The sequence below is a fragment of the Prosopis cineraria genome, unplaced genomic scaffold (assembly GCF_029017545.1).
Source record: "Prosopis cineraria cultivar Desert tree isolate PC_DT_omini unplaced genomic scaffold, ASM2901754v1 PC1, whole genome shotgun sequence".
Lineage (NCBI taxonomy): Eukaryota > Viridiplantae > Streptophyta > Magnoliopsida > Fabales > Fabaceae > Prosopis > Prosopis cineraria.
The window spans coordinates 42093025-42120172 of NW_026555332.1; the positions used below are offsets into that span (position 1 = coordinate 42093025).

At 36.2% G+C, this 27148-nt stretch overlaps 2 protein-coding genes, 1 non-coding gene and 2 pseudogenes across 3 annotated transcripts; 3 read left to right on the plus strand and 2 right to left on the minus strand.

Moving 5' to 3' along the window:
* Nucleotides 1–2067: 2067 nt before the first annotated feature.
* Nucleotides 2068–5386, plus strand: LOC129311483 (uncharacterized; annotated as a pseudogene).
* A 5690-nt stretch (nt 5387–11076) lies between these two features.
* LOC129301759 (AP2-like ethylene-responsive transcription factor At1g16060) lies at nt 11077–13044 on the minus strand. Its single transcript, XM_054940355.1, has 8 exons — nt 12800–13044; nt 12639–12721; nt 12471–12479; nt 12296–12384; nt 12132–12205; nt 11974–12024; nt 11806–11882; nt 11077–11642 (listed from the first exon to the last, which is right to left on the minus strand). Exons 1-8 carry the CDS (start codon nt 13042–13044, stop codon nt 11077–11079), a joined length of 1194 nt encoding a protein of 397 aa, XP_054796330.1.
* Nucleotides 13045–16417: 3373 nt separating this feature from the next.
* LOC129291937 (pectate lyase-like) lies at nt 16418–18270 on the minus strand. The gene is made up of 3 exons (XM_054929450.1): nt 17940–18270; nt 17114–17765; nt 16418–17028 (listed from the first exon to the last, which is right to left on the minus strand). The coding sequence occupies exons 1-3, from the start codon at nt 18137–18139 to the stop codon at nt 16561–16563; spliced, it is 1320 nt and encodes a 439-aa protein (XP_054785425.1). The 5' UTR covers nt 18140–18270; the 3' UTR covers nt 16418–16560.
* A 3495-nt stretch (nt 18271–21765) lies between these two features.
* Nucleotides 21766–24452, plus strand: LOC129301769 (auxin efflux carrier component 8-like; annotated as a pseudogene).
* A 196-nt stretch (nt 24453–24648) lies between these two features.
* On the plus strand, nt 24649–24721 carry TRNAA-AGC (transfer RNA alanine (anticodon AGC)). Its single transcript has one exon. It is a non-coding gene; the product is annotated as a tRNA-Ala (tRNA).
* Nucleotides 24722–27148: the final 2427 nt, after the last annotated feature.

Sequence of the window (27148 nt, forward strand, 5' to 3'; positions counted from 1 at the left end):
TCATTAAAGGAGTATGGCTATATGCGAGAAATGCTCCTCACGAATAATATCAGTGATCAAATGCCTGGATACTGTGAATATCATCAGGAGAAAATAGGCCATGACATAGAAGTTGTGAACAGTTTAAGGAGAGTTGTTAGAAAAATGATGGCGTTAGGGATCGTGTCTGTAAAGAGGGGAGACGCCAAAGTGTGCATGGTAGAAAAAAAACATGTTGAGCTTGTCATTAAAAATTCGAGCCCAAAGAACGGGTTCAGGCAGTCTCTTTTGTGATAACAAAGCCTCTGCAGATCTTGTACCTCACGTAAGACAACCAACATTGACCATAAGCACGCCTCATCCCTTTCCCTATGAAAGTGATCGAGCAGTCCCGTGGAAATATCAAAGCATTGTGGAGAACCACAAAAACCCAACGTTGATTGCCGGACAAGCAATGAAATGGCCAACCAAGGGGGTGTTACTCGAAGTGGAAAACCATACTTACCATCTTACATTAGGAAAATGGTAAAAGAGAAAAATGCAAGTATTAACAGGCCAAAGGAAGACAATCCTAAAGAAATGGAAAAATTAGAAGATGAGTTTTTATCGATTATGAAGCAAAGTGATTACAGCATTGTGGACCAATTGAAGAAAACTCCAGCGCGTATCTCCATACTTTCTTTGATTTTGAGTTCCGAAGCGCATCGCCAAGCATTGCAAGAAGTGTTGAATCAAGCTTTTGTGCAGCCTAATATAACCCCTGAGAAGGTGGCAAGTGTAATGAATGTTGTAAAAGCCTCCTCTACCATTTCCTTTTCGGAAGAGGAAGAGTTACAGAACCGCTGTCCACCAAGCCAAGGCTTTGCACATCACTTTGAAATGTGAAGGGTTCATAATCGCAAGAGTATTAATTGACGGAGGATCAGCGTTAAATGTCTTGCCGCTCTCCACATTCGAATCATTATCACTAGAAGCTTCAGTGTACATAAAAGTAATATTGTGGTAAGAGCATTCGATGGATCAAGACGGGAAGTATTAGGATCCGTTTGTCTCTCCCTGGAGATAGGGCCAAGCAGGTTTAAGGTGGATTTCCAACTCATGAACATAGACCCAAGTTACACAATGCTGCTAGGAAGGCCATGGATTCATTCTGCTAGGGCTGTTCCTTCTACCTTACATCAAAAGGTTAAATTCATCAGTGATGGGAGAATTATAGCAGTTAAAGGAGAGGAGGAAATCATGGTGAGCAAACCAAGCTCACTCCCTTATATTGAGGCTGCAGAGAAAGATCATGGAGTTTCTTTCAAAGCCTAGAGGTTGAAGATATTTGCGATAGTACTCACAACATCAATTCCGTCGTGGCTAAAATCATGACGAAGAGTGGGTTTATGCCAGGGAAAGGTTTAGGCTCTCATTTACAAGGAATTACGTGTCCAATTAAGGTTTTGGATAATTGTAATCGCCAAGGGTTAGGGTATGAGCCTACCCTAGAAGACCAGATGAAAGACAAAGCAAGCTTGGCAAAAGGCAAAAAGGCTAGTAAATTGGAGATTCCACACATTAAAGAATCCTTCCCAGGCCCGTCCGAGTGATATATAAACCAACTATCTCAGTGATCTCTTTTAATGAAGATGTAGCATGCAGAACAAGTGCCTCAATTGCAGTCGATGATTCCAACAAAGTTCTGGCGAATTGGGAGTTTGAAGAGGCCAATGATGTCATTAGCTTAGAGTAATTGTTTCAATTATGTTGTTCCTACTTTTATCCACTTTTGAGCCCAGGTTTAGGTAATAGATCTTGGGTATTCACTAATGCAAACTTTTGATACACATAATTCATGAAAATGAATTTCAATTGCATTCATGTCTATTTCTTTATTCCACCCTATCTACTTCAATACATCTTTCTCCGTTTCATTCCTGTTCCTTATTTTATCTCGTTCCATATTCATTATCCAGGGATTTTGTTTCTTCTGATTCCATCTCCCACCCAGAGATTAATAAACCCTGTGAAGATAATTCATTCGTTGCCACTGATATGCATGATTGTGAGTCTGATGATGAAGACATAATCCAAACTTTTTCAAAGATGCTTGAATTGAGTGATAAGGGAATATGCCCACATGAAGAAGTGATTGAGATGGTTAATATGGGAACCGAGGAGGATCAAAGAATGCTCAAAATAGTAGATAATCCTGAAAGGGAACAAATGATTGAGTTGTTCAAAGAATACATAGATGTGTTTGCATGGTCATATAAAGACATGCCTGGGCTAGACCCAAGCATTGCTTCTCATAAAATACCATTACTTCCCAAGGTCGAGCCTAAGAAACAAAAGTTAAGGAGAATGAACACGGGGGTGTCCTTGCAGATAAAAGAAGAAGTAATAAAGCAGTTAGAAGCAGGATTTTTGGAGGTAGTAACTTACCCACAATGGGTGGCAAATATTGTTCCTGTTCCTAAAAAAGATGGTCGGATTCGAATGTGTGTTGATTATCGTAATCTAAATAATGCGAGTCCGAAAGATGACTTTCCATTACCCCACATTGATGTATTGGTCGATAATACTGCTCGAAGCTATCGCTATTCCTTTATGGATGGTTATTCAGGGTACAATCAAATCCCTATGCATGAAAGGGATAAAGAGAAAACAACCTTTACAACCCAATGGGGAACTTATTGTTATCGGGTAATGCCTTTTGGTTTGAAAAATGCTGGGGCAACTTATCAACGAGCTATGGTAGCACTATTCCATGACATGATGCATAAAGAAATTGAAGTATATGTAGATGATATGGTAGCTAAATCAGCGGAGAATGAGAGTCATGTTGGAGTCCTTAGAAAGCTATTTGGGAGATTACGCGAATATCGGCTAAGATTGAATCCTAACAAATGCATTTTTGGAGCTCTTTCTGAGAAGTTATTGGGATTCATTGTGAGTCGTAAAGGGATAGAAGTAGATCCAGATAAAGTGAGAGCAATTCGAGAAATGCCATCTCCCCAAACAGAGAAAGAAGTTAGAAGTTTCTTGGGACGATTGAATTACATTGCTAGATTCATTGCCAATCTAACAGCCACTTGCGAACCAATGTTTAACTGTTAAAGAAAAATTGCAAGGGGACATGGGATGATGATTGTCAAAAGGCCTTTGATAAAATTAAAGATTATTTGTTAAATCCCCCGATTTTGGTACCTCCATCACCAGATCGTCCACTAATCCTTTACCTAACAACTTTACCTCGCTCAATGGGAGCAATGCTAGGTCAACTTGATGATTCTGGAAAGAAGGAAAGAGCGATTTATTTCTTGAGCAAGAAGTTTAATGAGTGTGAAGCTCGTTATCCGGTGATTGAGCGAACTTGTTGTGGACTAGTATGGGCAACTAGAAGGCTAAGGCAATACATGCTTTACTACACTACCTGGCTAATCTCACGAGTGGACCCACTTAAATACATCTTTGAGAGCCCGCACATTACTGGTAGAGTACTAAAATGGCAAGTTGTACTATCAGAATATGATATAAAGCATATGATGCAAAAGTCAGTCAAAGGTAGTGCAATAGCAGATCACTTGGCCGATAATCCTTTAGAGGATGACCAGCCATTAGATTTTCAATTTCCTGATGAAGGCATATGCACTACAGAAGAAGGTTGTGATGAAGGAAACAATGAAGAGCAAGAATGGGAAATGTATTTTGATAGAGCCGCCAACATGCATGGAAATGGGGTAGGAGCGGTGATCGTTTCACCAGAAGGAAAACAATTTCCAGTGGCCATCAAATTAGAATTTGATTGTACTAACAACATAGCAGAATATGAAGCTTGTGTTAATGGTCTTCGAGCAGCTATTACCCTTGGTATACGATGTTTGAAGGTATTTGGTGATTCAGCTCTCATTATTCATCAAGTAACAGGAGAATGGAGAACAAAGGATGTAAAATTGATTCCCTATCAAGAACTCCTAACAGATTTGATTAAGAAATTTAAGGTTGCTAGCTTTCATCACTTGATTAGAGATAAAAATCGTTTCGCTGATGCTTTAGCCACTTTAGCAGCAATGATCTAACTTGATTGTGGAGTCCATATCCAACCCATCCAAGTGGAAGCTAGAAGCTTTCCAGCGTACTGTATGAATGTTGAAGAAGATCGAGAAGAATATCCTTGGTTCCAGGATACTAAGGATTATATCACTAAGAGATCATACCCAGCTGGAATGACTGAGAATGAAAAGAAAACCCTTCGTCGTTTGGCTATGACATTCTTTATCAGTCAAGATGTTCTATACAAGAGGGGTTATGATGGTACTTTACTTCGCTGCGTGAGTTCAGAAGAAGCAAGAAAATCATGGTTGAGGTACATGAGGGCATATGTGGCACGCATGCGAATGGTCACACTATGGCCAAACAGATTCAAAGGTATGGCTACTTCTGGCTAACAATAGAGAAAGATTGCTTTGAGCATGTCAAGAAATGCCATAAATGTCAGATCTATGCTAATAGGATAAATGCTCCTCCAATCCCATTACATAATTTGGTATCACCCTGGCCATTCTCAATGTGGGGCATTGACATTATTGGCCCAATTAACCCAAAAGCTTCGAATGGACATCGCTTCATCCTTGTCGCGATTGACTATTTCACAAAATGGGTAGAAGCAAATTCATTTGCTAGCATCACGCAAAAGACGTTCCTTGAATTCATGAAGACAAATATTTTATGCCGATATGGGATTCCTGAAAGGATCATTACTGATAATGGTCCCAATCTCAATGGAACGGAAGTCAGAACTTTTGCGAGAAGTTCCAAATCAAGCATCATAATTCAGCCCCATATAGACCTCAAATGAATGGAGCAGTTGAAGCAGCCAATAAAAATATTAAGAAGATCATTGGAAAAATGACAGTAACTTATAAAGATTGGCACGAGATGCTTCCCTATGCTTTACATGGTTATCGTACTACTGCACGCACATCCACAGGGGTAACCCCATACTCCCTTGTTTATGGAATGGAAGCTGTTACACCCATTGAGATAGAAATACCATCTTTAAGAGTATTGGCAGAGGTAGATTTAGAAGAAAATGAATGGATACGAACCCGATTTAAGCAACTTAACATGATTGAAGAGAAAAGGCTCATTGCAATGTGTCATGGACAATTGTACTAAAAGAGAATGGCAAGAGCTTTTGATAAAAAAACTTCGCCCACGGGAATTCAGTGCTGAGGATCTTGTACTCAAGAAAATATTGCCTAACCAAGAAGATAATAGAGGCAAATGGGCTCCGACCTATGAGGGACCTTATGTTGTCAAACATGCTTTTTCTGGAGGAGCACTGATCCTAGCTGACATGGACGGTCAAGAGTTAGCAAAGCCCATTAATGCAGATGCTGTCAAGCGTTACTTTGCTTAAACAGAAAATGAAAAAGAATGAAGCGCTCGTTAGGTTGAAAACCTGTAAAGGCAACCTAGGCAAAAGTTAGAGCTAATAGAAAATGAAAAGAAAAGAATAGCTCGTTAGATTAAAAAACCTGTAAAGGTAATCTAAGCAAAAGTTAAGCTAAAAAAAAAAGGGGGCAAAGCCATGATAAGAAGAAGAAGAGTTCGCCAAGACAAAAGGATGTCTTAGGAGAGAAAAGGAAGGCATCAAAAGTTAATTATGTTTGGGAAAGTTATCTCCATCGTCTCTCATATTATGCATATCAATAGCAGCTCAGTGAAACACCTGTTGGGGTTTTGAAAAGCTAAAGGAAAGAGATGTAATTAAGTAAATCCATATATCCCATTCGCGCTTTGGCCATTTGTACTCATAAACTAAGATATTCCCATTTCTCTATGAACTTTAGCCTCAGTGAATGAATTTTTTCCACCCTTGCTCCTTTGAGACCATCTTTCTTCTCGTTTAGTGTTATCATATTCGGATACAAATCTCATATATTACAGCAGGTTCGCATTCAAGGAACAATATTCATTGACACATTTACTTGACATAGAATGTTGGTATCTTTATTCTCGCCTTTCGCCCTTGAGGTATCAAGATCATTGTGTAGATGTAAAATAATAATGAGAGCATGTGTGCTATCAGTGTTCAGTCATAATAGTTGATCTCATTAGCTTGAAGACAAGATCAAGTGACGAGAATTTGGTCATTGGAATTTTCTAAAGAGGAGCAACGGCATACTGTGATACTACACCTATTAGTGAATAAAGGTTAAAATAACGGACTTAGAGGTATTACCTTATGTTCGAAATGATTTATTCAATGTGCACAAAATTTTCAAAAAAAAGGATAAATACTAAGATGGTTTTCAACATTAAGCTTTCCAATAAAATTTTTTGCAATACATTTGCATTATTCATACATTTGCATTGGGGCAAATAAGCGCGTCTTACCCTTAGCATTTGTCACAAAAGGAAGTCTCATAAATTGAGGCAAACAAAGGTTCAAACCTTTACATTGCAAATCATCCATCCATGGTATATTGTACATATTTCAGCACTTACAAAAATCATACACGACGCATTACCACATTGTAGAAACACGCCGCATTTGGATTGGGGCAAAACAACATATAAAAAGAAACAAAAAAACAAACAAACAAACAACAACAACAACAACAACAAAATTTTAGGAAGTGAGAGAAGAAATAACAAACCTCACCTGTGAGTTTCTCATATCTTCCACGTGAAATAAAACCTATTCTCACCCCCTAAAAGCCCTGTAATGGCAGGCACCCCAAGCCCTGTCACGGTAGGCAACTCAAAGCCCAGTACCGGCTGGCACGATTCCTTAAAGCCCTGTAACGGCAGGCCCCTAAAGCCCTGTTACGGCAGGCACTCCAAAGCCCAGTACCGGCTAGCACGATTCTTTAAAGCCCTGTAACGGCAGGCACCCCTAAAGCCTTGTTACGGCAGGCACTCTAAAGCCCAGTACCGGCTGGCATGATCCTTTAAAGCCCTGTAACGGCAGGCACCCCTAAAGCCCTGTTACGGCAGGCACTCCAAAGCCCAGTACCGGCTGGCATGATCCTTTAAAGCCCTGTAACGGCAAGCACCCCAAAGCCCTGTCACGGCAGGTAACCTAAAAGCCCAGTACCGGCTGGCACAATTCTTTAAAAGCCCTGTTACGGCAGGCACCCTAAAGCCCAGTACCGGCTGGCACGATTCTTTAAAAGCCCTATCACGGCAGGCACCACAAAGCCCAGTATCGGCTGGCACAATTCTTTAAAGCCCTGTCACGGCAGGCACCACAAAGCCCAGTATCGGCTGGCACAATTCTTTAAAAGCCCTGTCACGGCAGGCACCACAAAGCCCAGTATCGGCTGGCACAATTCTTTAAAGCCCTGTCACGGCAGGCATCCTCCAAGCCTTGTAAAAGCAGGCATCCACCAGGTCCTTTGGAACATAGGCAATTCATCTCCATTGAGGTTTTGTTTTGTTTAGTTCGTAAATCACATTTCATTTTAAACCCTTTCTTTTATTTTGTTTTGTTTTGTTTAGTTGTAGATGCCTAAGAGTCTTGCCCCTCCTAACAAAATACATTTTCTCTCTTCATTCATTTCTAAGATAAGAATATCATCTCATGAAATTCTCACTTAGAAATCAAATGAAGAGGGGGCATCTAGTCAACATATATTTGTTTGGATCGTTGTCATTTGATTATTTTCATTCACATCACATTGCTAAAACAAAAAAATTATTATGCTATAGTGTTTGTTATCCAACAATCTTGCATCATTTAGTCATTCTGATCACATTACTAAAACAAAAAAAAATCAAATAAAAAATTCAAATAAAAAAAAATCATTTTACTGTGTTTGTTATCCAATAGTCTTGCATTGTATTTGGATCTTTGTCATTTGATTATTTTCATTCACATCACATTGCTAAAAATCAAAAATCATGTCACTGTGTTTGTTATGCGATAGTCTCGCATTTAATCATATCTTGTCGTGTCAGGGGCAATTAGGTCTTTTCATAGGTATTGCATGGCCGACCAAAATACATGTTTTATCTTTACTTGTCACTTATGTAAGAATTCAAAAAACACACTTTTTCATATACTTACATAAGAAACAAGTAAAGAGGGGCAACTGTGAACACCGTATTTTGTCCGGGCATTTTTTAAAAATAATAATAAATAACCAAAAAATATATAAAATACAAAAAATTTTAATCCTTTTTAGGAAAATAATAATAATAATAATAATCATCATCATCATCTAACAAAAAATCCTCTCTCCTTTTACCTTAGATAACCCTTCTCTTAAAAGAAAATTAATTAAAAAAAATACTATGAGATATCTTAATAATAGATTGAATAATAAAATAAAATAAAGTAAAGAGGTAGTATCATGTGCATGCCAATTTGAACTGCACAGCTTCAGCAACAAAAACACAGCAGACATGAAACAGAAAAAAAAGAAGGAAAACGAGAGAGAGAACAGTCAGCCACGCATGCACGAAGAGAACGCCGGAAAAACGCACGAGCAGACGCAGAAAAAAGGAACTTTCAGCCATGCAGAGAAACCAGAACACGTCAACACACAGCCACAGCTACACAGAGAAAAATGCAGAAAAAAAACAAGCAGAGACGCACAATGAAAGGAAATAGAAACATGCACGTACATGAGAAAGCAGAAAGAAAAACACAGCGCCAACACATACGAAACACACACAGAAAAAGTAGAGGCATGGACACGACAGAAGAAAGAGGGAAGCAGAAAGGCAGCACCCACACGCAAAGAAAAAGAAGAGCCATGCAGAAATGAAAACAGAGCAGAGAGCTTTCGGCGCACGCAGAAAATGCAGCGGAAGAGAAGGGAAAAAGGAAGAAGTAGAGAAAGGGAGTAATCATTCAGCTCTTCCATCCTCTATATAAGGAGTGACAGGGCTGGGAGAAAAGAGGAGGAGACGGAGGAGGTGAAACAGAAAAAGAAAGACCCGAGAGGACTGAAAACAAAAAACAGAGACAGAGGAGAGAGTCCGGGAGAGGAAGAGAAGAGAGAAAGAAAATAGAGCAGAGAAGAAGCAGCAAAAAAGGAGAGGAAAAATGGAGAAACGAGGCGAGAAAAACTGGAAGAAGGAGATCAGAAGTAAAAACAGAGCATAGGAGAACTGAGAGAGAGCACGAGGACGAACGAAGACTGGAGACGAAAAGAATAACAGAGCAACTGGAGAGAGAGAGAAAGTGTGGAAGGAAAGGGAGAGAATCACCTAAAGCTCTTCGTCGCTCATCATCTTTCTCTCCTCCTTCATCCGCGTGAACATTTACCGCTGCTTCGTCAAACTCACACCTTCTTCATCCCTCGCCGTTTCCTCTCAATTTGCAGGGGCTACTGCCATCACTGACGGTGCACTTCGTTCTCCTCTGTGTCTTCATCTCCTCTTCCTTTCTCAGTTACGGGCATCGCGGGAACGTGTGTAAGGTTAGTTCACACCTTATTAATTGCTTCTATGAATTTTATATCCAGATGAATAAGTCTCGAATATACGTATTTATTTTTATGCTCATATGCTAAGCACATATATATTTTTTTTTAAAACTTAAAGCAGGAGATTTTGAGAATTTTTACAGGCATTTAAAATGATCTCATACCATAAAGATCAATAAGATTTTACAAGTATGAGAATCAATTTTGTAGATACTTATACGGGTTCTAAAGGCCCATTATTAAAATTAACTCTCTCTTTATACTAAATATTTAAGTTCCATGTGAGATTTTAAGAATCTTCGTAGGAACTTAAATTAGTCACATTATTATGTGGGACAGTAAGTCCTCGTAGATATAGTGATTTTCAATTTTTGTAATAAATAAGTAATTTTTGCAAATAATCATATAATATACAATTTAAGAAACTTAATTAACCAAATTAAATGTATTTAAATTGTAACCATATTTACCAATTATATCTTTTAGCCACGTGAAATTTTTGAATCTCCGTAGGCTTCTAAGATCATTGTATTATCGTGTGAGTCAATAAGACTCTGCGGATATAACGATTTAGTTTTTAAAATATATATACATATATATTATATAATTAATTAAATCAATTAATTAAATTTAATTCCTGTCTCGTGTGAGATTTTAGAATCTCCGTAGATATTTAGGATAATCATATTACCGTATAAGTCAATAAGGCTTTGCAGGTATGATGATTAAAATTCTTCAAAACATGTATATACATACTTAAAATATATTTTTGATACTTAAAATGTACATAAGAATATAAATAAATAAATTGAATTGCCAAACTCTTCTATCATGTGAGATTTCAGAATCTTCGCAGATACTTAGAGCAATTGCATTACCGTATGAATCAATAAGGTTCTACAGGTACTGCAATTAAATTTCTAATCATAAAATATAAAGAAAAATAATTTTAAACCCTTTCATTTCTTTATTCAAAATTCAAAAATTGAGAAAATAATTAAAATTAAATTACCTTTTGCAATTTAAAACACACATATCAAAATTTCAGAAATTGTTTTATTTACAAAATGGTGAGTTATTTCTAATTAATTTCTCTTCAAAAAATATTTTTACCGACAAACTTTTAAGCCCGAACTACGCGGACTTTGATCCCCATCACAGGGTACGTAGGCCTCAGAGTCAGATTCTGAGTCAAGTCCGTCCTCCCTCGTAAATAAATAAACATTTCTCACTTAATTCTCATCATTTTTAAAACACATGAATACAAAAGGGATAATTAAAATAATTATAAAACCATATTAAAAGAGCACAACAAACTTCAGGTAACCGTTCTCACGAACGGGTGTTGTGGGGTGCCTAACACCTTCCCCACACTCAACCGACTCCCGAAACTATTCTCTGATTTCGCAGATCACCCTTATCTTCCATTAATCGGTTTCCCGAGATTTCCCTCAAAATCTTGGTGGCGACTCCTCGTTCGATCCGGTTCCCGCCGCGAAGGCCGGGACCTCCGCTCACGCGCCGTCCGCGTCGCATTTTTTTCGGGTGCGACACTTTCATTTTCACAAATATTGATCCACAGGTTTCCATCTGTAATGTTGTGGATTCTTCTGGACTTGACTGCACAACGAGGCAAGACACTACTCTCCAGACTATCTACCTTCTCCGTTCATAGAAGGGACTGGGAGTCTCTTTCTTGCAATCCTGAGTTGTACTTGCTGAGATCGCAGTCAAACGGGACATCATTGCCAATCACATCATAGAATATCCCACCTAACTTGACATCACCCGTCAGCTGCTGTAAATCCCTTGTTTCTTCTCCATCAGTTTCATCCCCAGATATATTTGGGTTCCGTTTGAGTAGTTCTCTGAATATTGAAGATCGAAAAAGAAGGTCAAGGGCACTGGGAGAAGATGTCTTATTGTTACTGCTCGAGATTAAAGGGGTTTTACTTTCAAGGAAATCTTGCGTGCAAGGGGAGTTCAGGTAATCTGTGACAGAATCACTATGAAGGGTCATGGATTTCTTCTCCTCTTTTGGGGTGCAGATAGACGGGGATGTCCCTGCCTGAGCCTCTGTTACGACCTGGGATTCAGGTGTTGCTTCTTGGATGTTTTCTCTGGTAGGCTTCAACCATCTTATGTAAGTACTCAAATCGAAGTTTGTCACAGCATGGATCCCTCTGTACTCGATGGCTGCTATGTCATAAGCACGAGCTGCTTCCTCTTGGGTGCCTGTAATGCAGAAGATGCATAACTTTGGTTAGCAGATTTATGTGGAAGCTAATGAATCAAAAAGGCATTGCTTATATTTTTCCTACAATGCGTTTCTGTCTCGTGTTGCATGTTCTGTGTAGTTTTGCAGTCCTTTCTATAATGGATTCTGGAAATAACTTACTGTAAGTGCCAAGGTAGAGGTATTTGTTTCCAAACACTCTTCCTATCCTTGCTTCCCATCTATCATTGTGGTGATGCCTGCATTATATCTGAAGTGTTAGTGATTCATCTTCATCAATGATAAATCAGAAGCTGATTCATCTCATCATATTCATCAAGAATATATTACCTTGCTACGCCTCTGTACTTAGATACGCCCCTTGAGAAGCCACTGCTCTTTCTGTTAAAGAAAAACCAGAAATTTTTAGCAGCGAAGTAACCTGGGGAGTGCACCCGGAGTAAAAGGAATGATAACATCACGACTGGAGACAGGATAGCACGTCCTACCTTCTTAAAGTAGCCAAGTACTCCTCTTTGGTCATGGTCTCCATTATCTCCATCTCTTGCTGATAATCTGATATCTGTTTTTTGTACAAGGAGCATTAAATGAAATCATCTACTTCTAAGCACAATATACAGGGCCAATATCTATCAAAGGTGATGATTAATACCGGAAAATTGGTGAAAGTTGTTGTTCCCCAGTACTTAAGTGCAGCTAAATCGTACGCTCTTGCTGCTGATTCTTCTTCATCGTAAGCCCCTGTCACACATGAAAAATATTGTCATCTTCGGATTGACTAACACATCATTCAAGCAAACCTTCACTTGATAGCCTAAGATACTCACCGAGGTAAACTGTTATACCCAAATACCAATTCCCATTCACGTTCCGGAAAAAAATGGAGGAAAGACACGAAATGCGTTAGAAAAGATGAACAAATAAATAGTGAGGAAAAGTTAGAGAAGTTCCCCTGTTTAGTTTTCAAAAACCAAAAGATGAAGAAAGAACTCTACCTTGCTTCCCTTTTTTCTTCTGTGTTATGTTCCAAGAGAGCTTGTCCCACAGGTGAGCTTCAAATCGACCAGTCCATCTATGTCTGTTTGACAACAGTTCAGATTAGTAACTTAAAACAGAAGCAAGAACTGTAAGAGTTACTTGAAAACCTTTTTATGACCTGCTTACACCACGAAATCTTGAACTTCTTTTCACAGTGCTGGTACTTAAATTTTGATCACCCTGTAGCTGTGGCTGCAGCTGCTGTTGCTTCTGATCACTTGGAGCATCATTGTTATTAATAGCAGCCGCACAAGACTCTCTTCGCCGTCTCTTGACATAACGGGTTCCTTGGAACTGATCTTCTTCCATGAGTTGGCTCCTTTTGCTCTCTTCACTTTTCATCATCATCATCGTCGTCTCCATCTCTTGTAATTTTCTCTCAGTTCTATCTTTCTCCTTCTGTATTGCTTGACTTAGAAATGGTTTGTATTCTTATAGGATGTGCATCTCTGTTGGCTCTAATATGTTTTTTTTTCTTATTCTTATGAGTTTGATTGGGGTTAGAAACAAGAGGCTCGATAATATCGGGGATATCGAGTACAACTTTCAGTTGTGCTATCTGCCAGCCAAAATTTTATATATTTATTTTAATTGCAATTTACTTCATATTTGGTTGTAAGGTCAAAGAACTCCATTTGCCATCTTAATTTATAAGAGGTCTCATAGTCTGAAGCCAACCCAAAATATGAAAATAAAAATAAATTCATATATGTTTTATAGGCTATCTGTAAGCCCATGCGGTTTTTTATTCATTAACAGCAACTTAGAATTGTGATTTGTACCACAGAACGGAAAGAAATCAAGATTATTTTACAAGATGTAGCACAAACCAAAGGTGTAGCACAAACAATGTCTTATGGGAGTGGTTACTGGAACCAAAAGCAATACGAAGATTAAGATGGCAATATCACTATGCAACCAACATCCAATTATCAGATAACTTTAAATTAAACTTACAAGTTTGCCATGGTTCTAGTTAAATGTTTTGACGGAACATATTCAAGAGGAAATCCCGAAATGTATGCTCTTCGCGGATGATATAGTTCTTATAGCAGAGACAAGAGAAGAGGTTAATTGCAAACTTGAGTTATGGAGGAGGACATTGGAGTCGAAAGGTTTTCGTCTGAGTAGAAGTAAGACGGAATATTTATATTATAAATTTGGTAAAGGACTATTCGAAAATAATTTGAAAGTGAAATTGGGAGATCAAATTATACCTCAAGTGAAAAAGTTTAGATATTTGGGAGCCATTATTCAAAATGATGGCGAAATCAGTGGAGATATTTCACATAGAATTCAAGCTGGGTGGTTTAATTGGAGAAAAGCTAAAGGAGTTATTTATGACCGTAAGGTGCCTAATAAACTTAAAGGAAAGTTTTATCGTACTGCTATCAGACCGGCAATGTTATATAGTAGTGAATGCTGGGCTCTAACGGGACAGCAAGAGCATAAAGTTGAAGTAGCAGAGATGAGAATGTTACGATGGATGTGCGGACATACACGTAAAGATAAAATTCGAAATGAGCACATACGTGAAAAAGTGAGGGTGGCACCTATTGAGGAAAAAATGGTAGAAAATCGGTTGAGATGGTTTGGGCATGTACAAAGAAGACCAAGGGAGGCACCGGTGAGAAAAGTGGAACATATAACTTTGAGTCCGATTAAGAGAGGTAGAGGAAGGCCTAAGAGAACACTCTTGGAAGTTGTTGAACGTAATCTCTTAATTAATAATATTTCTAAAAGCTTAATAAATGATAAAGCACAATGACGTCTTGCAATCCATGTAGCTGATCCCATCTAGTGGGATAAAGGCTTGTTGTTGTTGTTGTCGTCGTCGTCGTCTCTAAGTAGTTGTGATGCGTATCAGATTAGTCTTCTCATAGCGGTGTTCATTTGGTGAAATATGGTTTCTCTCTGTAATATATGTTTGGTAGGAGAAAGAAAAACTACAAGGGTGGGGCCAAGAAAGAAGTTCCAAAAGTGAATTTAAGAGTTAAGACGTTGATGAAAACCTGGGCATGTTTGACTTGTCGCAGACAGGAATGATCCAGAACACTTTCTGCATTTTTAAGAAAGATGAATCAGGGGCCCTTTTTTTTCCCTTTTTTGTTTTTTTCTCATAAGAAAATAACAAGAAAACCTAAATGAGTATATCCTTTTGTGCAGGTGTGGTTTATTGGATTCATCACCACACCTACAGTGAATTGTTTGTTTATTTCACTTTGAATGGGTTTATATTCTGATAGCCAATTAGAATCTTGCTGGAAGCGGAGTAGAATTTTCTTCCCCTACGGTAGCTCCGATCGTTGATGTATCCTATGTATTTAACAGTAGATAATTCATTCAGCCTGTCCACATTCTACTTACCAGCTGGGAATTTGGCTCTTTCCTAGCATGTCTTTTGCCTTGCATTTGGGTTAACCCAGTTGACAGTTTTCTATGTACTGATTAAACTTCTAGACCTGATTTTCCTGGTTCTGAACATTTTGAAATTTGTTTGTAATATTGACAGGAAACTTAACGGATTCGATGTATTTGCATCATCAAGTCCAAGATGAACTGTATTATTCCCGGCTTGTGAATAGTGTGACTCTATAATTTTTATATTTTATATTGAGGATTGATGATTTTGGGTGAAAGCGTGAGCCTTCTGAAGTGTAGGACTTAAAAATGACTTCTACATGAAAATCTGTTTGCCATGCGAGCTTGTCTGTATGTGTGCGTTTTATTCTCCATTAGTTCTAAAGGAACTCTCAAGCTTGATTCACGATCTTGTCTCAATAGTCCTTTAAGTATGAAACGCAGCTACTTTGGATGGATTAACCATTGTAGATTTAGACGTGTACATAATCAATTAACCAACATGTATATGAATAATCTTCACAGGCGGTTGTTTGATTTCATCTGGTTATTGTTGGTAACTTTCCTGTTGCTTTCTGGGTGTATGTAACTCGGAAGACAGGATCTAACCATGAGTTGACTTGCCAGTTTGACTCATCCGTACGAATGACTTAGACTCCGATGATCATCAATGGCTTGAATATTAGACTGTAGTAGTTTGCTCCAACAATTTTTCTTTTGGCCTTTCTTGATTCACTCATCTGCATCTTGTTTTCTTTTCTACTTCGCTGATTGCGCGCTTTCTTATTCAGGATAGGAAGTAAACCTCTATTTTATATTTTAGCTTGTATAATTTGGATGAGAGTTACGAAAATTTTGTTTTTGGGATTTATTTCATTTCTAAAACATATTTTCCAGCCCAACAATGGTTCCTGTAAATATTTGGCCCAATAGTAAGATAAAACTAATTTTCCGAAAGTCAATGACTTCTAAAATCATTTTCATAATTAAAATATTTGTATTTATCGCAGTAAATCTTTTACTTAATTTCTAAGAATAACACTCACACGCATTATCAAGGTCTAGTCTCGGACAAACTTGGTAGATGAATCGTAACTATTGCACTTAACCTGCATTATATATCTACTAAACAAATGACTATTTTCCTCCTAATTAAATTGCCTCATAAACAAATATGTGGCTTAATTAAAGAGACTTTTGGTGGAGGAAGCAAATTACGAGGTACATAAATGTTAATAATTTTGGAATGAAAAGTGCTAATATAATACTAGCACATGACGGCGTCTATTTGAAATGTTGAATCAAGGAAAAAAGGAAAGAAAAAAATGGGGAAAAAACGAAGAAGAAGAAGAAAGAAGAAATATAAGATGGAGTGGAAGCCAGAACATTTTGTGAATCTCGCTGGCTCTCCTGGCCACAAAGAATTCGTCAGCGTACAGAGACCATAAGCTCTATAAAGCTGCAGAATTAAGCAGCAGCAAGCAAATGATAGAATATAATCACAGACATGATTGAAATCTAGCAAGGCTTTCCCACTCGGCAATTGAGGGCACCACTAAACCTGGTCAGCCTCGTCACAAACGATCCATCTCTGGGTTTGATCATCGCGTCTTTTCCGTATGACTGAGCCAATATGTGCGCTCCTGACTGAAGAAACGTCGCTCCGTTCATGAACAAGTCCATTTCCGACGTCCACCTCCACTGGCTATATTGCTGCGGCGTCGCGTACTCCCTGTGCGTTATCTCCTTCGCCGCGTTGTCGTTCGGAGCAATGAATCGGTTTCCCTGGCTCAGTATCGTCGGGGCGGAGCTCCCACCTATGGCGTACATGAGCCAGTGAGTGTAGTCGTTGTTCAGTACGTGCACGAATCCCCATCTCGCCCTCGGCATCCTCTGTATCAGTCCCTGCCCGAAATGGTTGAACGCCACCGTAACCTGCATCATCTTGTCCCCTGTGAACACATCGCTTGCTCCTAACAGCATCACCTGCAAGCACGCACGCACAGGCATCATCTACTGGTTGAATTTCATATACTACTCTCTCATGTATGCAAGGATATTAATATGTTACGTCGTTGTGATTGGTCATGTGGCAGTTGGAGATGGTGACGCCGGTTGAGCCTTGGATGACGTCGACGAGGCCATCGGCGGCTCTGGACATTGAAACATGATCGATCCAGATGTTGGAGGAGCCGAAGATGGAGATGGCGTCTCCGTCGCTCCTGGTTCTCGTACCGACGTGGTGAGCGGAGTCCCTAATGAGACCGCCCTGCTTGGGCACGACGTTGTGGATTCGAATATTGTGGATGATGACGTTGGTGACCATGAACAAGGATATGCTAGCGCCTTTGGTGATCTGGACGTTGGCTCCACGACCATCGATGGTCTTGTGCGAGTTAACCAGCAGTTCCTGTTGCAGAACGATGGTCATGTCGCGTTCGAAGATGATCCACAAGGGTTCGTCCTGGACCGCTCCGAACCGTAATGTTCCGGGCCTCGGGTTCACCAAGTCGTTGTCGGAGGGGTCCGTGACCACATATATCCGGCCGCCTAGTCCTCCGGTGGTCTTCCGGCCAAAACCCTTCACACATCTAGCTAACCTCATGCGATCTGTGGCCCAATCAGGCCTGCACCGCCAGCACCTGTCAATAGGATTTGTGGCCATGCATGGCCCTGCGTACTGGCCCCTTTTCAGTCCCCTCCTGTTGCTTTCCTGTGTCGCTCTGCATCAACATGTGCACAAGGGAACGTGGAATAAACTTTATAACAATGTGTGTGTGTTGTTAAATTGAAGTGTGTATGCATATAAATATCTCCTAGGATATGAAATAGAGAATAGATTTAAACCGAAATAATACAAAAATTTGAATCATAATCTCAACATGGGTCATACATACAAGTGAACGTGGAGATTGAGTTCAGAGGTGACATTAAAAGGGTCGGGCTCGTAGGCTTGAAGGGCGGCTCTACGGGCTTCCTCAGATCGTTTAATGATGTAATCATCGTAGTCGGCAATGTTGGCTTGTAGGCATGGAATAGAAATGGCGAGAATGGCCAAGAAGAAGAAGAGGGTGGCCTTATTAACACCTTCTGCCATCGTATAGATTTGCCTGGTCTATAACAGGTAAGGATGGCGAAGGTCTTAGCGAAGGACTAGACCTTGCCAATCCAATACCAATTAACCCCCAATAAGCTTTTCATGCAGCCAACGTTGTCTAAGGAATGCTTATGCACTCCATCTCACGCTTTCCTTTATATAAAGCTCTCTCTTTTATCTCTCCTTGCTTCTATATTTAGCACGGCTTATCGGTGGCATCACTGGCCTTCCATTTCTTAGCCTGTTCTTCTTTCAAACTTGGTTAAGAAAACGGTCTTCCTGGGTCTCCACGCTTCTAATAAAGCATTCTATCTTTCCCATTTCCTATGTTTAGCCCTGCCTTTGATCTCCCCTTGACTTTCTCTGCGTTATGTTGTGTGGTTATTACATATATAGATTGATCCAGGGTTTAATTCAGTGTCAGAGGAATCATGTTTAGGGGTGGACGTATGCTACGATAACTTTCCCCCCGGTCCATCAAAATGATGATGTGCATGTGAATGATCTTATTTCAATCAACCTATACAAATCATAAAATTGTTCCTCTTTACATGATATGGTCAAATTATTTTCTGCAGAATTCGTTCACATTACCGTCCGTAAAGATTTTTTTTTTAGATATTTTTCCTTCTGTATATAAATTTGGTAATTAATAAGTTTTGTTTGAGTCAGATATATATGCTTAAATGTCTTTCATTCCATTTAGATCCTCTGTTCACGTCTTAGTCTAAATAGAATTTGGGACATATAAAGAAAATATACCTTGCTGGTCAAAAAGAAAAGAAAAGAAAAGAAAAGAAAATGTACCTTTTGTTGCATTGGCTAGGGGCTTTGAATCCTTAATATATACCCGCCCTCTATTTCATCCTTACCACTTAAATTAAATTAATCTATGCAGCAAAACAATATGGATATACTTCATCACGTTCAAAGGTTACGGGCGTATGACGAGATGCAAGAAAAATTTTTTCCCCCTCAAGATATCCCATAGCCAGCTAATCCTAATAAATTTTTTTAAAAAATTATTTTTTTTTTTTTTTTTTTTCATATGCACTTTTAAAAATCAAACTTTAAAATGATATTTAAAGCCCTACATTCACTTAATCAGATACAAGACATAAAATTGAGATGGTGTTTAGACCTTGGTCGGTCCAGCAACTTGGAACTGGAACTGGGTCGCATCTAATCCTGGAATCGGCTCAAACGGGCCCAGTAGAATGGACTAGAATAATATATTGGGCTTAACCCTCTGTGTAGCACAACGATTTTCTCGCGTTACCATTGGTCAAGGTGTGGAAATCGGGTATGAACTTTATTTGCGCGATTCTTCCACTTTAATTTATACTCCTTGGAATCAAAATATAAAATATTGATAATTAATTTATGATAACTCAACAAATTTATGAACATTACAGTGCTCATAAAGGTAATAAAATTTGGACCATTCAAATTTAAAAGGTTATTTTCTATTTCTATTTTTATTAAAATAAATTTTTTAATAAATCAATTTATTATCAAGTTAAACATTACAAATTTAATCTAAATAGTTTAATTTAAAATTAAAAATTTTAAAAATTTATAAATTAATTATTCAGATATACTCCAGACAATATACATTTAAAATTTTTAACTCACAACTTTTTTAAAAAAATAAAAAATTATGAAAACTTTAAAAATTTTAATATTAAATCTAGATTGTGTAAAATACATTTGGATAGTCAAGTTTTAAAAATTTTAAAAAATTTTAATAATTAATTGAACCATTAATATTAAATAAGTATTGTTCAAATAGGTGATAAATTAGATTTATTAAAATTTTTATGATTTTGGTTTCAATAAAAATAAAAATAAAATTTTTAAATTTGAACCATTTAGATTAAAATTTGAACAGTTCAGATCTCATTACCCTTAATGAGCACCATGGTTCTAATCAGAGTGATTAGCATTGAAACTCATTCCTTATTTTTATGGCGTTATCATAAATGCAACTAAATAAATCAAAATTTTGGTTGACTGTGTTTTGCATTCACATAAAAGACGAATGAAATAAGAATAGTCGTGCAACAGTTTGTCTATAACACTAAATCCTCACACTTCTGACTAAAACCTATATTTAGATCTTCTCCTTGTTAATCCCACAATATTAATGTTTTTGATTCAAAATGGCCACCATTTCATGTCGTTCTTCCTTCGATTCTCAGTATTGACTAAATTATAGTAGTAGTAGTAGTAGAATATTGTATGCTCACGATGTCTGCTCGACACAAAAGTTGTCGAATTAAATTAAACACAATTCTTGAGTAGCTCGTTGCTTGTCTGCCAGCCTGAATCACTTTACTCTATGGCTTATCATTTTCATCGTTATCATAAATGCAACTAAATAAAATCAAAATATTTGGATGATCGTGTTTTGCATTCACATAGAAGACTAATGAAATAAGAGATGTGGAACAGATTCTCAACAACACTAAATCCTTACGACCAAAAGCTATTAGATCTCCTTCCACGATTATGTTCTTGGTTCAATCGCATTGACTAAATTAGTAATATATGCTCACGGCGATGTCAACTTGACACAAAAAGTTGTCACAACTTAAATTAATTTAAATTAAGAAACACAACTCCTGAATATCTTGTTTCTCGCGTCTATCTGCAATTAATCACTCGCACCTTTTTACACTGATGACAAGAATGTCCTTAGGATTGGTTTTTCAAGCGTTCCAATGGTCGAGCTAATAGCCATAAGGTTTTATACTTCTTGAACGAATTATTCAATTTTGAGATATAAAAATTGAGAAGATGAATGAGAGGAAGGAAAAAAAAAAGGAATCAGGAATGATTAAAATTTTAGTCCCTCGATCTCATCTTAATTACTGATTTGGTTTCTAAATTTATTTTTTATCAATTAAATACCATATATTTTCTTTAATTATCATGTTAGTCTTTTAGATTTTAAAATAAAAAGTATCTTTCAAATTAATCTAATATATAAAATATGTTGATGATTGGTCATGTATACATGAGTGTTAAATGAGAACGAGAGCTAACCTTCAAATCAATTTTATTTTAAATTTTACTACAAATCCAGTGAAGATATCCTTGATAAACAAAACTTGATAGGAATTAATCATAAAAAAAATTTCTTCAAACTTCCAAAAGTGCAAATAATAATTTTTTAACTAAATTATACATTTAGTCCTTTAATTTTATATAATATTTTGTTTTAATTATTTTATTTTATAAAATATCTTTTTAATCCTTTAACTTTAATATTGTTAGTTTTATCTCAACAAATTTTTATATGAAACTTTTAAATATTAAAAAAATATTCTCAAATATTGATATGTTAATTTTAATTTTTTAAATAATAATAATTGACACAAAAATAATCATTTGAATCTAACGATGTTATGGTTAAAGGATTAAAAAAAATATTTTACAAAATTAAAAAATTAAATTAAAAACTTACGTAAAGTTAAAGAATTAAAAATATATTTTAATCTAATTTTTTTAATATTGTAACCACACGTACAAGCTTCATCAAAATAATGAGAAACTTGAAATCTTGCAATAATAAGAGGGAAATGAGAGGTAAAGAAAGGGTCAGAGACAAAAAAAGCGGCAACATGCTGATCTGTTTCCTAATATTAGCCGAACGGCCCATTAGAAAGCCTCGTCATGTGGTAAACTCAACAGCAACTGACGAATACAGCAAAAAGCCAAATTGTACACAACGCTTCCATGAGCATGTTACGTTGATGTAAGTTAAATATTGAGCTGAAAAACAAAATCCCCATTATTTGCCGCAAAAAGTGAAAGGCCATCAGTCACGACAACAGAGCAAGCCTCCGAAGAAGTTCAACCAAAGCTGTCGAGATTCTTATTCATACGTCATGCTTAGAAACTCCATACAAATATCCCAACAACACCACCTTGTTGAAAGAGCTTATATTAATTAATGAAGTCGTGCATGTACTAAAAATTGAACAGATCAGCCACCCTGCTTCCGTCACACGATGTGATTCACGCAGTGAAAGCCATAATCCCATTATACGTGGCCATCATCTTGGCCAACGGTTCTGTGAATGGTGGAAGCTCTTCACACAAGAATAACAATGCGCTGGCATCAAGTAGTTTGTGGCCTAGTTCTGTCCCTCTTTTGTCCTTTTCAAGTCGTCTGCTGTACACCTGCAAAATCAGCCTCAAGTTCAAGCACGCCAACATTATCCAGAAATTTCTCGCCTTTCTTGCCATAGCAGCAATTGTTAAGCTCACGAGTAGCACAAAAGGAGGCTTGAGAAACATCATAATTGGTTTTTCATTGTCCACTCTTCCTACACTTTGGTCTTGGGAGTTCCTCAGTTATCCTTGCCCAGATTATTGCGTTGCAGTGCGTCATTACAACATTTTCTTGTTTCTTCATGAGCTCGATGCTGCAACACAATGTCCCTTACGCTATCATTATCCCAATGCCCAGGTCATATATGCAAAAACAAGAGCCATATTATATATATATATATATATATATGTATATATAGCTTTGTTCCATTCCTCTTCCTCAGTTCCATCGGTTTCTTTCTTTCTCTATCCAGAATTTTTGACTTCTTCTACGTACATCATATTCCGCCGTTAGTCTTTTTAATGCCTCCGAAAGGCTGACAGCATTAACAATCTGGGTCGGTTCCGTTTTCTGACATTCATTTGTTGCATTCTGCTAGAAGGAGAAGCGGAGGTCACTGGGGAAGAAAATTCTGAAGAGACGAGGAAGGAGCAGTAGATGTAGAACAGAAAAGAAAAGGAAGATCTTGCTTATTCTTTCAACAGTGGGGATGAAGTTAATCACTAATCCTTACACTCATGGAACTTTATTAGGTCTAATTTGGTCAAGCATATACTTTAGGTAAGGTATAAATTAAAGCATCCTGGACATTATGATGTATGCATGCTTCTGTTCATAGTGAGATTCTTAACAAAGGTCAAATTTGTTGCAGGTGGGGAATACACATGCCCTCCGTTATTAACCAATCAATACTGATCTTGGTATGTCAATCTACAGCTTGGGTAATAAGAAATCAAATATCCAGTGATTTTTCACGCCAATAACATAGATTCCTATTTGAGTACATAATGCTTGGAGTTGTATGAACAGGATTATTTATGGCATCACAGTCCAGCGCTCTAGCATGTGGGACTAAGTTGACATTGGCGATGATAATATTGAAGTTCTTGCCGGGGCCTGCTCTAGATACATAAAATAATAGAATTTTGATTTGTCTTATATTTCGCAGGCTGCTCTGCCCCTAGGAATTGTCCCCTTTGTATTTGCCAAAGAGTCCAACATGTATCCATTTAAGTAGAGTTAAAAAGCCTGAGTATCTTATAAGAGACTCATATTTGAAGCCTAACCCTAAGCATAACGGGTTTAGTTAAGGCCAACCTTGTGGGCTTCAGTTTCTTTTACTTTTTTTTTTTTAAATTAAAAATAATTTATTCATTTCACTACAATATAAAATCTTACTTTAATGTTAAATCAACATCTTAATTCTTAATATAAACAATATATTGATTATGCTTGAAATTTATAAATTCCTAATTCAATCACACAATACAAAATTATATAAATATAAAAATACTTGTTATTAAAAAATATAATTTAGAAATGTTAACACACCTGTGCAACATGAATCAAAATTATTGTCCGGAATCCAAGTTAGATTGAACAAATTTTTTTTTTGTCCAAAGAAATCATTGTCTAGAATTAAACAAACCAAACTTTATCCAAAAAATATTAAACAAACCAAAGTATTTAGTAAATTTTAATTCTAAAAAACTACTATAACAACCACATAGTTCAAACGTTATCAAGAATATCGATAATATTATTATATTAAATAACATTTTAAAATATAAATAAATAAATGGGTCTAAATAATCTGGCCCTTAATTACAAATCTAACTCCTTCAGGCCCTCAGCCCATTAGAGTTGGTTCTTATAAACCCATATTTTGTTTTGAAACTTTGAAGCTCAAGCCCAGTCCTAACAATTATTAAGCTTAAATAGAGCACAGCCTGTTTTTTCAACTTTTCTTTTAAGTATTGGGTAAGTAATCCTTGAAAACACTATTTATGAGTTACAGAGGCATGGCACAATTGGTGAACAGTTTGATTTTAGATTTATTACAAGCTATATGCAAGTATGCATGTATTTAAATATTGACTTTTAAAGTGATTGCTTGAGTAATGTTTATGTGGCAGGGTTATAATAGGGATGCTCATTTCCATGCCCATTGCAATGGCTTATTATTTCACTTAAGCTCTCTGAACTGTGAAGAATTATATATATATATATATATATATATATATCTGTGTGCAGCTAAGTGATTTATTTTTAACAATTTGACAACTTAGATCTATGACTATTGATCAGTGATTGCTAATGTTGGTATTATTACCTGCGCCAAGCTCTGAAAACCATGATATATATTTCTTAGGCTTGTCAAGCAATAACGGGGGATGTAGCTCAGATGGTAGAGCGCTCGCTTAGCATGCGAGAGGTACGGGGATCGATACCCCGCATCTCCATTCGCCTTTCAAATTTTGTTTTTCCATTTTCCCGTCAGTGCGCGCTAACACTTAACAGTACTTTTTCTTACTTCCCAGGTTGGGTTTTCTCTTTTATGTAAAGTTGGAGTCAACAGTCAACTCACCTGAATTATTTTTTTGACCAGTCCAATTTAATTTTCAAAATAAAGATAGAAACTATTGTTCTCAAAATGTAGAAGTATTCATTCTTTAAGGGAAGAAAGAAATGTTGTATTTGAGTTTTATATTGTACCTAGCATGAGAGAAAATTAAGGATAAAGTTAGTAATATGCAAGCCACCAAAACTCCAAAAGTCACGGGTCAGGTTAATAAAAAATGAAGCTTGTTTGAAGGCTTGCACTGCACAATCCAAACCTATAGTGGGCTAATTTGTGAGGTTGGCTGATTAAGCCACATTTATTTTTTTCATTTTAATATTTCTTGACAAGCAAACACCATAATTAATAAGCTCGTATATTAGGTATTGGGGACCAGTAGTTTGGGGATTTTAATGTTTACTTCATTACTTAATCTCCTTCCCATAGTATCATGTATGTGCTCGAGGTGGTTAGGAATCTAGTACTTTATAAGATAGTTTAATTATATTTCTTCCTATTCTACCAAAAAAAAAAACTTCTTTTATGATCTAATGTTTTATAAAATTACTTTCTTTTAAAAAATATATTTAAATGCAAAATATGATCTATTTAATTTAATTAAAATTGTAAACTATTATTGAAATATTTTATAAAGTGATTTTATTTTCTCCAAATTTTTATTATAGTTTTAAATTATTCATATAAAATTTCAACACTTTAATTTTATTTATATATTTTTATGTAAAATTATAGTAAAATTTTTACAAAATATTAAACCAAAGAGTAAAATTTTGATTTAAAGATAATAAAAGACAAAGAAAAAATTGTTTATATATTATTTGTTCAGTGCTTATAAAAATGTGGGATTATCATTATCTTCAGCCATGAGTGGTAGTGTTGGAAAAGGAGATGCGTCAAATTCTAATGTGCCTATGCCGTCATCATCATCCTTTCAAGTTTTGGATCGTAATTTAAAATTTTTATTATATTTGTTTGTGATGAAATAGATATTTATTTTGAATTGTATTTATGTTTTTTAAATTTGTATTGTGTTTAGAAAGAGTTATTGTTATTAGTTTTTAGGGAAAAATATGATTTTTTTACTGCAATGAAATAATAAAAAGAGATGAATTTGTAATTTTTAAAATTTAAAATATACAAAAAATATGTTTTACTAACAGGTTAGCACACCAACATATTGTGGGTAACAACCCGTCAAGATGTGAGTTATACCAACTTACTTTGCTAAGCTCACAACTTGCGAGCTAACCTATATTACCAGTTTTAGAGGAAAATAGCATTTACTTAATTTTGGATCATCCCTATACTCAAAACTATCCATTTATTTTAATTATCTATTTGGTTTGACGGTGTAAGATTACTAATCATGGCATTAAAATAATTATATTATTCTTTATCATCACTTAAATGCTTTTAAAGATGAGATCATAATGCTTCTTTGTGGTAATTATTACATGATATATATTTATTTTAATACCACAATTAGTAATCTTATATCATTAAATCAAATAAATAGTTAAACAGATAGATGTGATTAGGTATGGAGGAAGGTATTGAGAAAGCGTTTGGAAAGGATCCAGATTTCATTTTCTTCTACTTTGGTTAATGAGAGAAAAATGAGAGGGAGGAGATTAGGAGAACAATAACATGTACACAGTTTTACTTTCAACTTTTCTTTCCATATATGCGAAGACTTTGGAGAGGAAATTTAATTTTTAAATTTACTCATGAATATTTTTATTTTTTGTTTATTAGCTTCTTCCGTTTTCATCCTAATAATTTCCCTCCATTTTAGAATTAAATTATTGTTTATTTAATAATTGAAGAGAGAAGATTTAAACTTGGACCAAATAATTTTTTGCTAGCATTGGATAAAATAACTTACAATTGTATTTTTATTCAATCAAAAGATATAATAAAAATTATATAAATACATGTTAAAATATTAAATTTATTATACATAATTATATTTTTATTCAATCAGCAAGATATAATAAAAATTATATAAATAATATGTTAAAATATTAAATTTTATTATATATAAAGATTTTTCTATAATTACTAAGATTATTATTGCCCATATGAAATTAACAGTTTTTTTTTCTGTCTTCTCTTGTTTAGCCAAGTATAAGGAGAGGAAATTACATACTTCTGCTTTATCTTTTCTCTATTTTCTTTCCTCACATTTTTTCTTCTCTCTATTTTATCTTAGGTTCCCTTTGATACGTTAGAAATGAATTTAATGGAGATGAAGATGTAAATAGAAGTGGAGATAAATATGTGATTTAAAAAAATGTTTGATATGTTT